Here is a 12,530-nt window from a genome sequence, read left to right as displayed (position 1 = left end):
GTAATCATCAAAATTAAACGAAATAAACATTTGAAATATATGAGTTTGTATGTAATGTATGAATATAATATACAAGTTTCACTTTTTAAATGGAATTACTGAAATCAATCTACTTTTTCATGATATTCTAATTTTATGACCAGCACCTGTAATGATGGCAGAAAAATCACACATCTGACTGTAATTCCACTAAACCCCGAGAAGAACTCATGCTGTTTTACACCAAATACTGGTTTGATTTGCACTGTTGTTCTGTTGAACCAATTTGTATTTTGTAAATTAATAAAAACAGTGATTATCTTTGTAAAAACATCCTCTGTTCAGAACTGCTCGGTGGATTAAACCGGAATAACGTCTGGGTGCCAGAGACTGCTTCAAACTCAAATCTAGAGCAGAAATAAAATCAGTCCCATGTGGAAACTGACACGTTCTGGATGTTTCTCTGCCCCCATGTTCTTCTTTTCAGCCCCCCACAGCTCTGCAGGTCTGAGTCCAAACCGATAAGCCTCCTCCGGTGAGCCGACAGCTCCCATTCCAGCTGGAATCCACTAAAACATTTTGAAGTTGCAGCTTTAAAACTCCACATTTTTCCACCATAACCATTAACAGCAGTTTCCATGAGTCCTGTTTTATCTCCAAGAATGAACCAACAATTAGAGAGAATTACCTCCTTTAAACAAGAAACAAATCTACACACGGTTTATTTTTTTTACAACTACGACATTTAATGCAGCTCGTCTAACATCAGAAATAATCTGAGGATCTTCAGACCCGCTGGTCTCAAACCCAGCTACCATCCCGGTCAGAACTCAGAACACATGGATATGGGTCCAGATAAGACTGAAATCCAACCCAGACTGAGAGCTGAGGTCCATTTTCACCAAGTATCGTATGAATCAGTGTTCACAGAGTAGACGGAGCCTCAGGGAGAACAAAATCCAGAACAGGTTCTGATTAGTCCAGAACAGGTTCTGATTAGTCCAGAACAGGTTCTGATTAGTCCAGAACAGCCTCTTTTTCCTTCACGTTCACTTCATACATCTGACCTAAAGGCAGTAAAGAAATCTATTTTACTTTATTCCCTCAACACTGTGGGCACAAATGAGTAACGTGTTCCACCAAATTCCAAACATTTTGAAGTTTGTTTCTTTAGTTCGGTTAAAATCAAGCCATTCAAACGTACTTCTATAACATTTTTATTAAATTTGTTAAGTGACTGAACATTTAGTGCATGTCTAACACAAACCTGACTGAACTGCTGGATAATCTGTGGCAGAGAAGTTTCTGATGGTAAAATGGTTCCTGCTTCTTTAACGGATTCAACTGATGTCCATGGAGACACATCGTCCCATCTTTATTTAGTCTTTGCTCCAAACTCTACAGACGTGTGAGCTTTAGAAACAACTGCAAAAACCCACTAATGACAGAACCCAAAGGTCCAGATGCAGGTCCACTGTTCTGCTTATTCCTTTGGAAAGACAGATTCCGACTTTTTAAAGTTAAATTTAGTCTTAGTAAATACTTCCAAACTCCTGACGATAAATGTCTACATAGGACTGACCACAGTTCAAACTTTGGACAGTCGACCCAGATGAGTTGTCCTGAACACTGCCACCTGCAGGCCAGCCAGCGTTAGTGCTCTCTAAAGGAAGATGGCCAATGCCACCCACCTGAAGGACAACCTGACAGTTTAACAATACGGCAGCGGAGAAGGCTGCAGATTCAAACCCAGCTGGGCCTTTCCGTGCCGAGTTTACATGCTCTCCCCCCGAATGAGTGGATGGTTGTCCCTGTGATGGACCGGTCCAGGGTGTCTCCCATCTCTCGCTCCATGAGCGCTAGAGACAGGCACCAGCTCCCTGAACACGTGTGAAACAACCCCAACAGTTTGCTTCCAAATCTGAAGAGGACGAGTCTTTTCAGGACAGCCTGTCTTAATTCCCAATCAGTGCAGCATCCAAAAGCCAAAGCATTGTAACGGCGTCTCTAATGGGGGACAGATTAAAAATCCAGGGGACGTCAGGACAAATAATTCAGGAACGCTGGGAAGAGAAGGAACCGAGTGGGGTTTCAAAATCCTGCTCAGATTCCTCCTAAAATCAGTCCATGCAGACTAACAGACAAACTATATTTCATTCAATAAATAAACTAAATTAAGTAAAAATGGTTTTAATCAGTTTATCTTAAATTCATTTAAAGACACTAACAGTCCACATGAGCATCTAATACATGTTTCTCTTTCCGTTTGTCAGAAAGAAAAAAGAATAAAAAAGGAGGACTTGGAAGGAAGAAGGAGAGAAAACGAATACGACAGCTCGCCAAAAACAACCCGGGCGTGTCATCCAACGCAACGACAGACAGAACTGGACGACCCGGAGAACCCTGACCCCGCAGAGAACCCGTCGGACCGGCCGGGGTCTCTGCCTTCATGTTTCCAGTCAACCTGCTCAACCGAAAGCATTAAAACCAACAAAAATGGGTTTATTTCACCGTCTCCCCACAAGCTGTGGTCAGGTTTTAATCCAGACATACGTTATTTATTCAGCTCCAGTTCACAACGAAGGCCATCTAAAGCTGCTACCCCATAAACCAAACAGGTCCTGTTAACTCCAACCTAAAGAGGCCAAACTTTTTTATTTTATTTAACTTTCTCTGAGTGATAAACGTTGGAGTTGTCTCACTTATATCAACGGTAGTTTCTCGTCCATCACGGCTGACATTGAAGAAGAAAAGCTTTGTATTTACTCAGAAAATCAACTAAAATGTGTGAATCACTCATCGGTTTAAACAGAGTTCCTGCTCTGTTAGACTTTACAAATAAATCACATCCTAAGCATTAAGTTAATATATTAAACATGTTAAACTGCATGGAACGGACGGCTGAGATAATGTTTTATTTTGATCTAAATATTTTTGATATTGCACATGTAAATCTTGAAAGATGAGGGTTTTTTTTCCTTATTTCCAAATCAGACCAAAAGTCTTTTTTCTTTTTAATGACAAGTTAAATGTATATTTATATCTATTTTTGAGACGAAATGGGATTTAATTCCACAATAAATGTTTATATTTTGAAGCGGTTTCCCCTCACACATCTGTCCTGACTGGAAACATGTAAATATGTTAAATTCATAAAACTGAACATGCTATTTTGCAGAAGAGAAGAGCTAAAACCAGTAAAAGATTTTCCTCCCGTGCTGATATGTGTGATATCTTTTCATCATCTGTCAGGTAAAACAAACTGCCCCAAACTTATTTTTATAAAATAAGTTCTTTACATTACTATTGTTTTCTTATTTAATGGAAATAAATGGATTATAGCATCTGTCCAGAAAAGAAAAACAGGAAATATTAACAATATTATGAATATTCACGCCACTATATTAGTTTTATTTTGTCAATACAGCTGCCATGATTAGAACCAAAAGAACTTCTCTTTCTAAATGTTTGTCTTTCAAAGCTGTTAAATTAAAACAAAATCAATTAAACAGCTGGTTGGTCTTCCACATAATAAACAGTATAATAAAAAAATACTAAATACCAAATAAAAAATCATACAAAAAGGCCAAATGTGAACTAACAGCCATCTAAATAAAAACATTAAACCATTAAAAATAACTTGTTTTACTCACCATTGATGGCAACTTGAAAACGAATCCACTCTTCGTCTTGAGGTTTTGTTTTATATTCTCGCGTCTCCAAAGGTCCTGGTTTTGCTCTTAGCTTTAGCTTAAAAGCTAACAAGCTAGCATTTCCGGTTCTACTCAAACACCTCCCGAACCGAGTTACACCGTGCCCAAAATGTTCCAGTGTTCTGTGGCCTTTAAAAAATAAAAATAATAAATAACTTTTAAAAAGCCAGTCTTTTTACTGAGCGGTCGTCTTAAAAATAACACCGATAAAAATCCACCCTTCGACATTTGCACTGCACCAGAAGGCGGTTAATCAGCGCGAGCTGCGCCTCCAACGGAAATTTCTACTATAACGGTGGAAATTTCAAAAGACACCGCGCGCCAGCTACAACTCGAAATCTGATTGGTTGATCTGATTGTCAATCAAAATTTTATACTCTCATTCGTCTTTAAAGAGAGGTGGGAGGAAACTCCGCTCGGAGACGGCAAAGAAAACGTTCTGATTGGTTGATTATTTTTCTCCTTCTAATCTCGTTCAAGTGTCAGCATCAACGATCCAAAAATTATTTTTAAATAGTTAATAAAAATGTTTTTAACGTTGTATCAATCAATCAATATTATTATTATTGTTGTTATTATTATTTTTAGGTTCTTTCAGAGCCTTCACTGAATACCTTTAATGTCTCGACAGTGCTAAAGTTACAGTTTAGCTAACTAGCATTAGACTTAAATATTAGCTTATACTTTTATTTTACCAAATGAGTGAGTTAAAAAACAGTTAAAAAAAAAGCAATTTTAAAAGTAAATAAAGTGCATGTACTAGTGATAAATATGTCAGTCATGTTCAAAATGGCTTCCAATCAGCAATAGGCAGCACAAAAACGCCTACAAATTAAGACTGTTTCAGATATTTGGAAATAAATTAGGTGTGGTAGTAGCTGAGAGTCATACCCATCAGATTTTACCAAGCACTAACAAAATGATGCCATTGTTTAAGACATTGGGCATGAATTCCTTCAAAGACTGCTTGAATTTTGAACCACTTTATATTTAACTTTATTTTCAGCCCAGTTTTTTTCATTTATTCTCAAAGTTTAACTACATTACTGTTCTTATTGTTACTTAAAATTCCCAAAACATCACATTAAAGCGGTCTTCATCAAACGTTTCCCATTTAATCAATTGGTACCATTTCCTGACGTTCCTTTTCACGCGTTTAACGGTGTTTGTGTTCAAAAAGGTGGACAAACACCAAACCTTATGTGAGATCTGACAACATAAATCAGCATCAAAACGAGTTCACCTCCATTAATCTGGTTACTGATTGACTAAAGACAGGAAATATCTTGAAAGTCATCTTTTATTGCACAATAAAAGATCACACATACCATGTTTTGACTCTTCAGATTGGTCCACATGGGAATACAGAGTTATAGTTACAAATAAGAAAAACAAAAAAAAAAGATAAAAACCTCAATGTGTGAATAATTTATCTGTAATTCTGCGACACTATGAGCCTCCGGGGGCCGTCGATGGTGTTATTTTACAGTTTGTCTTTGAGGTGGGTGCATAAAATGATCTGAATCTGCAGCGATCCGACCCCAAAAACTTTATTTTACAACCATTTCTCACCGTCCTTATCACAGTCAGGCTGTCTGCTTTGGACATTTATGGTCGAGATTTTATTTTAAACGTGAATTGTCAGTTTTTAAGTAACAGCAAATGTTTAAAGTCGAGACAAAAAAAAAATATTTGCATTCAGTCATTTCGTCAGAAGCGTTTACGAACTGCCAAGAACGTGTGTTGGTCCAAGTTTTCACCAGGAAATCAGTAAAGTGTGAATTTATTTGAAATCCTGCGGGACGAAAACCTTTCACTCTGTGAATTCAGGCAGGAAAACCACAAATCGAAGCAAAGGTTTCTCTGCTACGCAGACCGATCCTTTCATAACTTATTCCCCATCTTCATTTGACTTTTCCAGATTTCTGAGCCTCGGTTCAGGAAGGTTCTGTCAGCTTTACGGTTCAAAACCTTCACGCCGGAAATAAACCCTTAAAGAAATGAACCCTGAACGCTCAGGAGCAGAAGGATGACACTGACTAACGGTAGGAACCGAACAGGAAGGAGGAAACCATCTAATTTGATCTGTTCTGCAACTGGACCTACAGTACGAACGATAGTTTTCTGTTTGCATCTAGAAGCTGTTTTCAGTCGTTTCTTTACTGAGAACTAAAAAAAATAACTTTTAAACCTAAAAAAAACCCCTACGATTAGCAGGTGATGAAGGCAACAAAGAAAGAAGCCGTTTTAATTTCCATGTGAACCAAAATGCTTTTCCGAAGACGTTCCAGAGTAACAAAAACAGCCATTATTCAGTCGTGAGACAACAATGTAAAGACAAGAACTGTACAATAAATACATCATTTCTGATCAGTTTACGCGTCGAGGTGACTCTTCTGGAGAACATTTACCAAAATAAAACTTCAATGAAAAAAAAGAAAAAGAAACACTGATATAGAAGACACGGCCGCACAGTTCACCCCCAGTTTGTTTCAAGTTTCACGCTAAGAACAGGCGACAGAAAGTGATGCGGGCGCGTCGTTGACCTCCGGAGCTTCCTCCGTTTGAAAACCGGGCTCCTGTTTGGGTTTGCTTTACAGAAATGTTACGAGGAGAAAGTGTGCGTGTTATCGTTTTAGATGACCTGGAGAGCGAACACAAGGCCTCGGGCTGAGAAGGAATGCTGAGAGATTAAAACTCCGCTTTTTATCAACCTGCATCTTTTAAACTTTTAATAACCAAACAAATAAACACAGATAAAACTGTTATACTTCATCGTTCTCTGTGATGGAGCGGTTCTGTTTGGGAACCACAGAACCAACAGGTGCAACTAACAACTCCTCCAACATCAAAAATGTTCGTTTTTATTGGATCTATGAAGTCCAGAATCCATCAAACCACCAGGAGTTCTGTCTGTGAGCTAAGATGTCCAGAACCTCTCTTTAAACCAGAGTGAGCCCGGTTCTTTTGGACTTTAGGGTCACTGGAGCTGCTAACGGGTCTCCAGCACGTTCTTAAAAGAATCAGGGAGAAATTCAAGCTGGTCGAGCTAACAGCCAATCAGATGGATGGACGTCCAAGTTTCATCATTTCTCGGTGCCCAATATCAACTTACATCATTAAAATTAAATTTTATCATCTTATTTTTAAGGCAGATCTGTATTTTAAAACCTACTTTTTGGACACGGAGCGTTTATGAAGCTAATCCTGCCTTCAGGCGATGTGTTGACATACCATCAGGGGCCACCAGAGGGCGACAGACGGTTATTACAGAAATCGGATTGTTTTGTCAACAAAATGGCCGTTCTAATAAGAACGGATGTGTTGCCTCTTACAGCTCTGTGTTGACACTTTTCCCAGGACAAAGCAGAGATGTCGTTTAACGCAGTTAAACCAGAAACTCTCCCTGATTCTCCAAACCGAGAGCGCTCTGACTGCTGCCCTCTGCAGGTAAGACACTGACCGATCACACGTATTAAACAAACCCTCCCTGAAGGCTGATCTGCAGAGAAGTCAAACTGCGCGAACGCAAAACTCGTTTGTTGGGAGAAAAGTTCCCTGATGGAGACGCAGGCTGATAAAAATCCCAGAATTCCCCGTTTAAAAGCATCATCATCATCATCATCGTCGTCGTCTTTCCCATGGCGGCATCACCGTAGAAACAGGACGCAGTGTGCAAGTGAAGCCCGTAAATAAATAAAACTAAAGTTTCGAGGCACCGGGAAGCAAACGTTTGTGCTTTGAAGAGTGACTGATTGGGTTTTCGGAGTTCAAGGTGGCGATTGGGAGAGCGGTACCTGATGACGAAGATCAACGTAAAAAAACTCAAAACACACAAATATGATCCTACAGACCAGCTATACAAAATATACCAGCTAAAAATAAGGCATTTTACTTTGAATACATGATGAAACTTGAGAGGAAAAAGAATATTTGGTGAAAGTTTGGCAAAAAAATATAATAAATTATATGCAGCCACGAACTGTGACAAGGCAACGACTATGTTTTTTTGTTGTTTTTTTTTTTCGTGTGAGCTGTCAGGACGAGACGGAAACACAAAACGTGTGCGCATGCATGCACACATACGAACTTCCTCCCCCTCCGAAACAAAAACAAAAACCTCACACACACTCGGACACTTTAACGGAAACAGAATACAGATTTACAACGAGACACTGTGCAAAAAAATCATGTTTTCATGTTTGAACGGAAAAGTTTCCTGTGTTGTGTTAAAACCAGCATCCTTTCACTGTACAGTACAGTCGGTTTGATCACCTCACAGCCGCCAGTAACCCCCCCCTCAATGGAAACAAGAGTGTTTAAAAAAACAGCAATGTACAGCGAAACATTTACATATTTAGAGTGAACCGCTGAGGAGAACGAGTCGCATCGCTCTTCTTCCTCTTAAAAAAATAAAAAAATAAAACAAAAAAACCAGCCAAAATCTCAACTTTCCTCTGATTTCTTTTTATCGTCTTCAGGGTCCGTTCAGGTCTTCTGCTGCCCCCTGGTGGTCGGACCTCAGCGCCTCGTTTTGATTTTCTGGACCGAACCACGTGAAGGACGGCGGCGGGGGGGGGAATTGCTCAAAGTGACTGTGTGTCTGAATTTAACAACTACATGATCTAAAGTGGAAAATACTCTAATCTCATGATTGTTCTTTGCTTTTACTGTCGTTTAATTTCTGTGCTCAACTCTTCCTGCTTTCGGAATTTCATCTCTTCTTTCGAACGGAGTTACGGCAGCGATGGAACGTCATTAAGTGTTAAAATCAGGTAAAAACGGACCGGCAGCACGACTTCTCATCCTTTCGGTAAAGGTGCTCACTGCAAAGTCAGGAAAACTAAATCTGCACGTTTTCGTCTGTCCTTAAATTTAAAAATCTGTTCTTGTTCGAGGCTTTAGTTCTAGACTAATAACTCTTACCGCCCGCCTCGGAGAAACAGATCAGCCAATCATCCTCGTTAAACCGGAGCTCCAATCAGAGCTCGACTTCCTGCTCGTCTGTCGGTTGTTCCTTTGATCCAGCTGCGTTTACAACAAGCTGCAAGAGTTAGCCTCCTGCTAACGAGGCTGAAAACAGCTAATTAAAGAACCGAACAGCAGAGAAACAGGACCAATACTTGATCTTAATAAAAAATGATCACAAATTGGTTTAAAATCTGCTCTGGCTGACCCTGACTTTAAATAATGTTCCATTAACTCCAGTTCTTTCCTCACTGGGCTGAGTTTGCTTTGTAACGTGCAAAAATTAAAAAGAAAAAGATAAAAATCACAAAGAAATCCTGATTTTACTGTTTAAAATGCTGCCCTCCTCTAAATGGTTCATATTTTCCCTCAGATGTCTGCAGAGAAGTTAATATATCTGGGAACCTGCTTTGTTTCATCCTCTGCAGGGAGCACCTTTAACATGATAAACTCAGAGAATAACTCGGCTGCACGTTTTAAATTTTCTGTTTTAGTGTCTAATAAATCTGGGAGTGCTAGTTGGTTTGTTTTCAGACTGGAGTTGTTAAATATTGCACAGGTAGAATCTGAAATGAACTGGAGCGGAGTGTAAGAACCGAACAGGCGACAGGCGCCATCCCTCGGGCCGAAACCGCGGCGAGAGATTCAGAGAGAGAGAGATCACCTCGGAAACGATTCACTGACGCCTGTAAACGCAGCAGGAAGCAAACCGCTGCGCCATCTTGGATCAAGTTTGGCTTCAAGGAGCTGGATGTGAGGAGCTGCTCCTGGGCCAGCTGCTTCTGGATCAGCTCCTCGGTCAGCTGCTCCTGGATCAGCTCCTCGGTCAGCTGCTCCTGGATCAGCTCCTCGGTCAGCTGCTCCTCGGTCAGCTGCTCCTGTGTCAGCTGCTCCTCGGTCAGCTGCTCCTCGGTCAGCTGCTCCTCGGTCAGCTGCTCCTCTGTCAGCTGCTCCTCGGTCAGCTGCTCCTCTGTCAGCTGCTCCTGGATCAGCTCCTCTGTCAGCTGCTCCTGGATCAGCTCCTCTGTCAGCTGCTCCTGGATCAGCTCCTCGGCGTGTTCTCCTGCTGAGACGCTCCTGACTCAGTCTTGATGCAGAATACAGACATCGTGTGACACCAGTTGTTGGGTTTTTTCGGACCGCGGCGGCGTGGGGAGAAATATAAACATGGATCTAACCGTCAGAATAAAAGTTTTTACACGGACGTAGACTTACAGACACGGCACAAACTTTACACCGTCGCTCAGCTGGGAGGACAGAGGAGAGGGGGAGGCAGGTTCTCCTCCTCTATGCCTCCTCCTGCTGCTCCGCCTCTCCTCCCGTCTCCTCCTGCCCGTCTTCGGTTGCAGCTCCTTCGTTCTGGGTGTTGGAGTCCGGTTCCACGAGTTCTGAAGGCCCGTCCGTGGCGTTTCCTGGCCCAGGTTCCTCGGGTGGAGGCGGTTCTGAAGCTGAGGTAGCGGGGGCGGAGGAGGAGAGGGCTGCTGGGTGCGAGCTCTCGTCGGCGTCTCCTGCTGCCGCCTTCTCCTCGTCCTCCCGCGCCCTCTTCCTCCTCCTCTTGGGGCTTCCCGGCGAGGCGTCGGCGGCGCCCGGGGGCACGGCGGGCAGCGCCATGATGCTGCCGTGCGGCAGGAACATGTGCGGGTACAGCAGGCCGTGGGACACGCCTGGGATCAGGAACGGGTTGAAGGTGTGATGGCTGCCGGCGGCGGTTGCCAGGTGGGCGGAGCTCAGGTGGGCCCGGCTGGCAGAAGTAATGATGGCCGACTCCACCGCCGTGGGTCGCTTGGCGCCCTCTGCTGCTCCGTTCTCCTTTTCGCCGCCCGTCGCGGAGGAGGCAGCGCCCTCGGTTGTTGACGAGGGGCTGGCGGCCTCGGACGGCGCGGTCGTTGTGGTGACGTTTGCAGTGGACGCTGGGGGAGAAGCTGAGGAGGAGGGCGAGGCGGAGGCGGAGCTGGGGTGAGGAGGAGGAGGCGGAGCGTGCGCCATCATGGTGCCCACGCTAAACAGGGCGTGTTGTGGGATGGCGGCCCCGTGCGGGTGTGGGATGCCGTGCAGCATCATGGGTAACATGCTCAAACCGTTCTTAATGTCTTCCGACCCGGAGCTTCCGGCTGAGACCGCCGCAGAGAACCCGTGCGGGAATCCAGCCGCCATGATCCCAGAGATGGGAATCCCAGGAATGCCGCCGCGAAGGTTCTGCAAGGCCACTATGGAGTCCATGCTGCCGATCAGACCGCCGTTCATGTAGAGCGGGGGGCCGAGGCCGGTGGAGGAGGAGTCAGAGACGGAGAGGAGGGGCTTGGGCATCTCGCTACGAGGCCGGCGTCCACGGCGCCGAGAACCCGGGTCTTTGTTGACGGGTTCCGTCAGAATCCGGGAGAACTTTCCCTCCGGGAGGAAACCCTACAGGACGAGGACAGATCGGACTTTAAATCACTGGATTCATTTTGATCTTGCAGGTTTTCGACCTTCAGACTCGGGTCAGGGGTCAGAGGTCAGTCTTACTCACAGAGTGTTTGACCACGTCGGCCCAGTCTGGAGCCACGAAGTACTCCGAGTTCGCATCGAGCCACCGGGACAGCTCCTTGATGGCCGGCGCCATCGCCCCGCCGAGCTGCAGAGCCAGAAACAGAAACATTCAGACGATATAAACCCGGCTGCTTCCTGTCTCGACGTCTCAGGCTGGTGTTTTATTATCTACCCTGCGGCCGGTGCCTCGGTGCACCACGGGGACCCGCTCCTCCCCCGTCAGCGAGTTGATGTCCAGCTTGGTGGGGTCCTTGCAGCGATGTCTCCTCTGTTTGGGACGCTCCACGAAGCCGTGCAGCAAACTGGCTCCAGACTGAGGAGCAACACAGAGAGAAACACACCAGATGACCGGAAACCCACGAGTTTCAGATCTCTGGAAACATCAGCTGCAGCACGTTTGGACCTGAGACCAGAACCTCCAACTGATAAAAACCAGCATTCAGTTCGACGGGAGTCACCTGCAGGGAGGGAAGCAGCTCCTGACCGGGAGAACGGGAACACAAACCGATCTGCTGGAGTTAAAAGGAGGTCAGTCGTTCTTTAACTTCCTGTTAAGATGTTTTAATAAGATACAGTGACTATAAAGAGTTTTTGTGATGAATAATTTCCAAACATTTTCTACGTTTACTGTGAAATAAATCGAGTTCAACTGGACTGAAAGATAAATCTGTTTCTGTGTGAAACAAGATGTTTGTATAACAGCGTTAAAGTAAAACTTTATGAATTTATTTACAGTTTTCTGTCTTCCTTCCATCAACAGATGCTGCTGATGAATCTAAAAGAAGATTATTTTCAGATTCAAGACCTGCTTTAGTTACAAAAAACAACAGGTGGTTGTAAAACATCAGACCGGTCCAAATCATTCAGAACCAGAACAGCTGATTGTTTCCATCAGGAAGGCTGAACATCCGTCACTAAATCCCTCCTGAAAGGACTGATGCATGATGGGACTTTTTGTTCGGTAAAAACTGCAGCTGGAGACACATTAACAGAGACCGAGTCGATCGTAAAAACACTAAAGTTTAAAAAGGAAAAGAGCGAAATGTGTCCCCGCTGCTGCTAACTCTGTCAGACCTGAGGACAGGAGATACGGATGAACTCAGGACAGGAGGGTGGTGTAAAGGTGTAAAGGTGTGAAACTGTGAAACTGTAAAACCGGCGGGGAAGCAGACGTACGTGCGTGAAGCCCGGCAGGTCCATGCTGTAGCTCGGGTTCTGCCTCAGCCACTCGATCAGACCTTTGCTCGCCGCCTCCCTGTCGACGGCCACGATCTCCGGCTGAGGGGGGGTCTGGGTGGGGGTGGGGGTGGAGGAGGAGGACGGTGTCGGGGGGCCGGCGGG

The 12,530-nt window shown here is 44.1% G+C and overlaps 2 protein-coding genes across 3 annotated transcripts in view; one reads left to right on the top strand and one right to left on the bottom strand.

The window, feature by feature from the left end:
• The window catches only part of rspo4 (R-spondin 4), a 23,443-nt gene extending 18,022 nt beyond the window's left edge, over positions 1-5,421 (top strand). For both annotated transcript variants that reach the window (XM_037975161.1, XM_017429220.3), the window contains exon 5: positions 2,253-5,421. In XM_037975161.1, the coding sequence (XP_037831089.1) occupies positions 2,253-2,386 (134 nt within the window). In that variant the 3' untranslated portion in view covers positions 2,387-5,421. The remainder of the gene's footprint in view (positions 1-2,252) is intronic.
• Positions 5,422-7,642: 2,221 nt separating this feature from the next.
• On the bottom strand, positions 7,643-12,520 carry LOC112450996 (chromodomain-helicase-DNA-binding protein 7). Its single transcript, XM_025008835.2, has 5 exons — positions 12,366-12,520; positions 11,648-11,698; positions 11,362-11,502; positions 11,170-11,274; positions 7,643-11,063 (listed from the first exon to the last, which is right to left on the bottom strand). The coding sequence occupies exons 1-5, from the start codon at positions 12,387-12,389 to the stop codon at positions 9,948-9,950; spliced, it is 1,437 nt and encodes a 478-aa protein (XP_024864603.1). The 5' UTR covers positions 12,390-12,520; the 3' UTR covers positions 7,643-9,947.
• Positions 12,521-12,530: the final 10 nt, after the last annotated feature.

Source organism: Kryptolebias marmoratus, linkage group LG4 (assembly GCF_001649575.2).
Source record: "Kryptolebias marmoratus isolate JLee-2015 linkage group LG4, ASM164957v2, whole genome shotgun sequence".
Lineage (NCBI taxonomy): Eukaryota > Metazoa > Chordata > Actinopteri > Cyprinodontiformes > Rivulidae > Kryptolebias > Kryptolebias marmoratus.
This window is presented reverse-complemented; position numbering and strand designations above follow the sequence as displayed.

Bases quoted from the DNA above. Each gene is read 5' to 3' on its own strand.
- LOC112450996 (XM_025008835.2), bottom strand. From the start codon at position 12,389: ATGGACCTGCCGGGCTTCACGCAC. The intron at 11,699-12,365 runs GTACGTCTGCTT...TAACTCCAGCAG, and splicing joins ACCTGCCGGGCTTCACGCAC to ATCGGTTTGTGTTCCCGTTC. The intron at 11,275-11,361 runs GTAGATAATAAA...CTGGCTCTGCAG, and splicing joins ACCGAGGCACCGGCCGCAGG to CTCGGCGGGGCGATGGCGCC.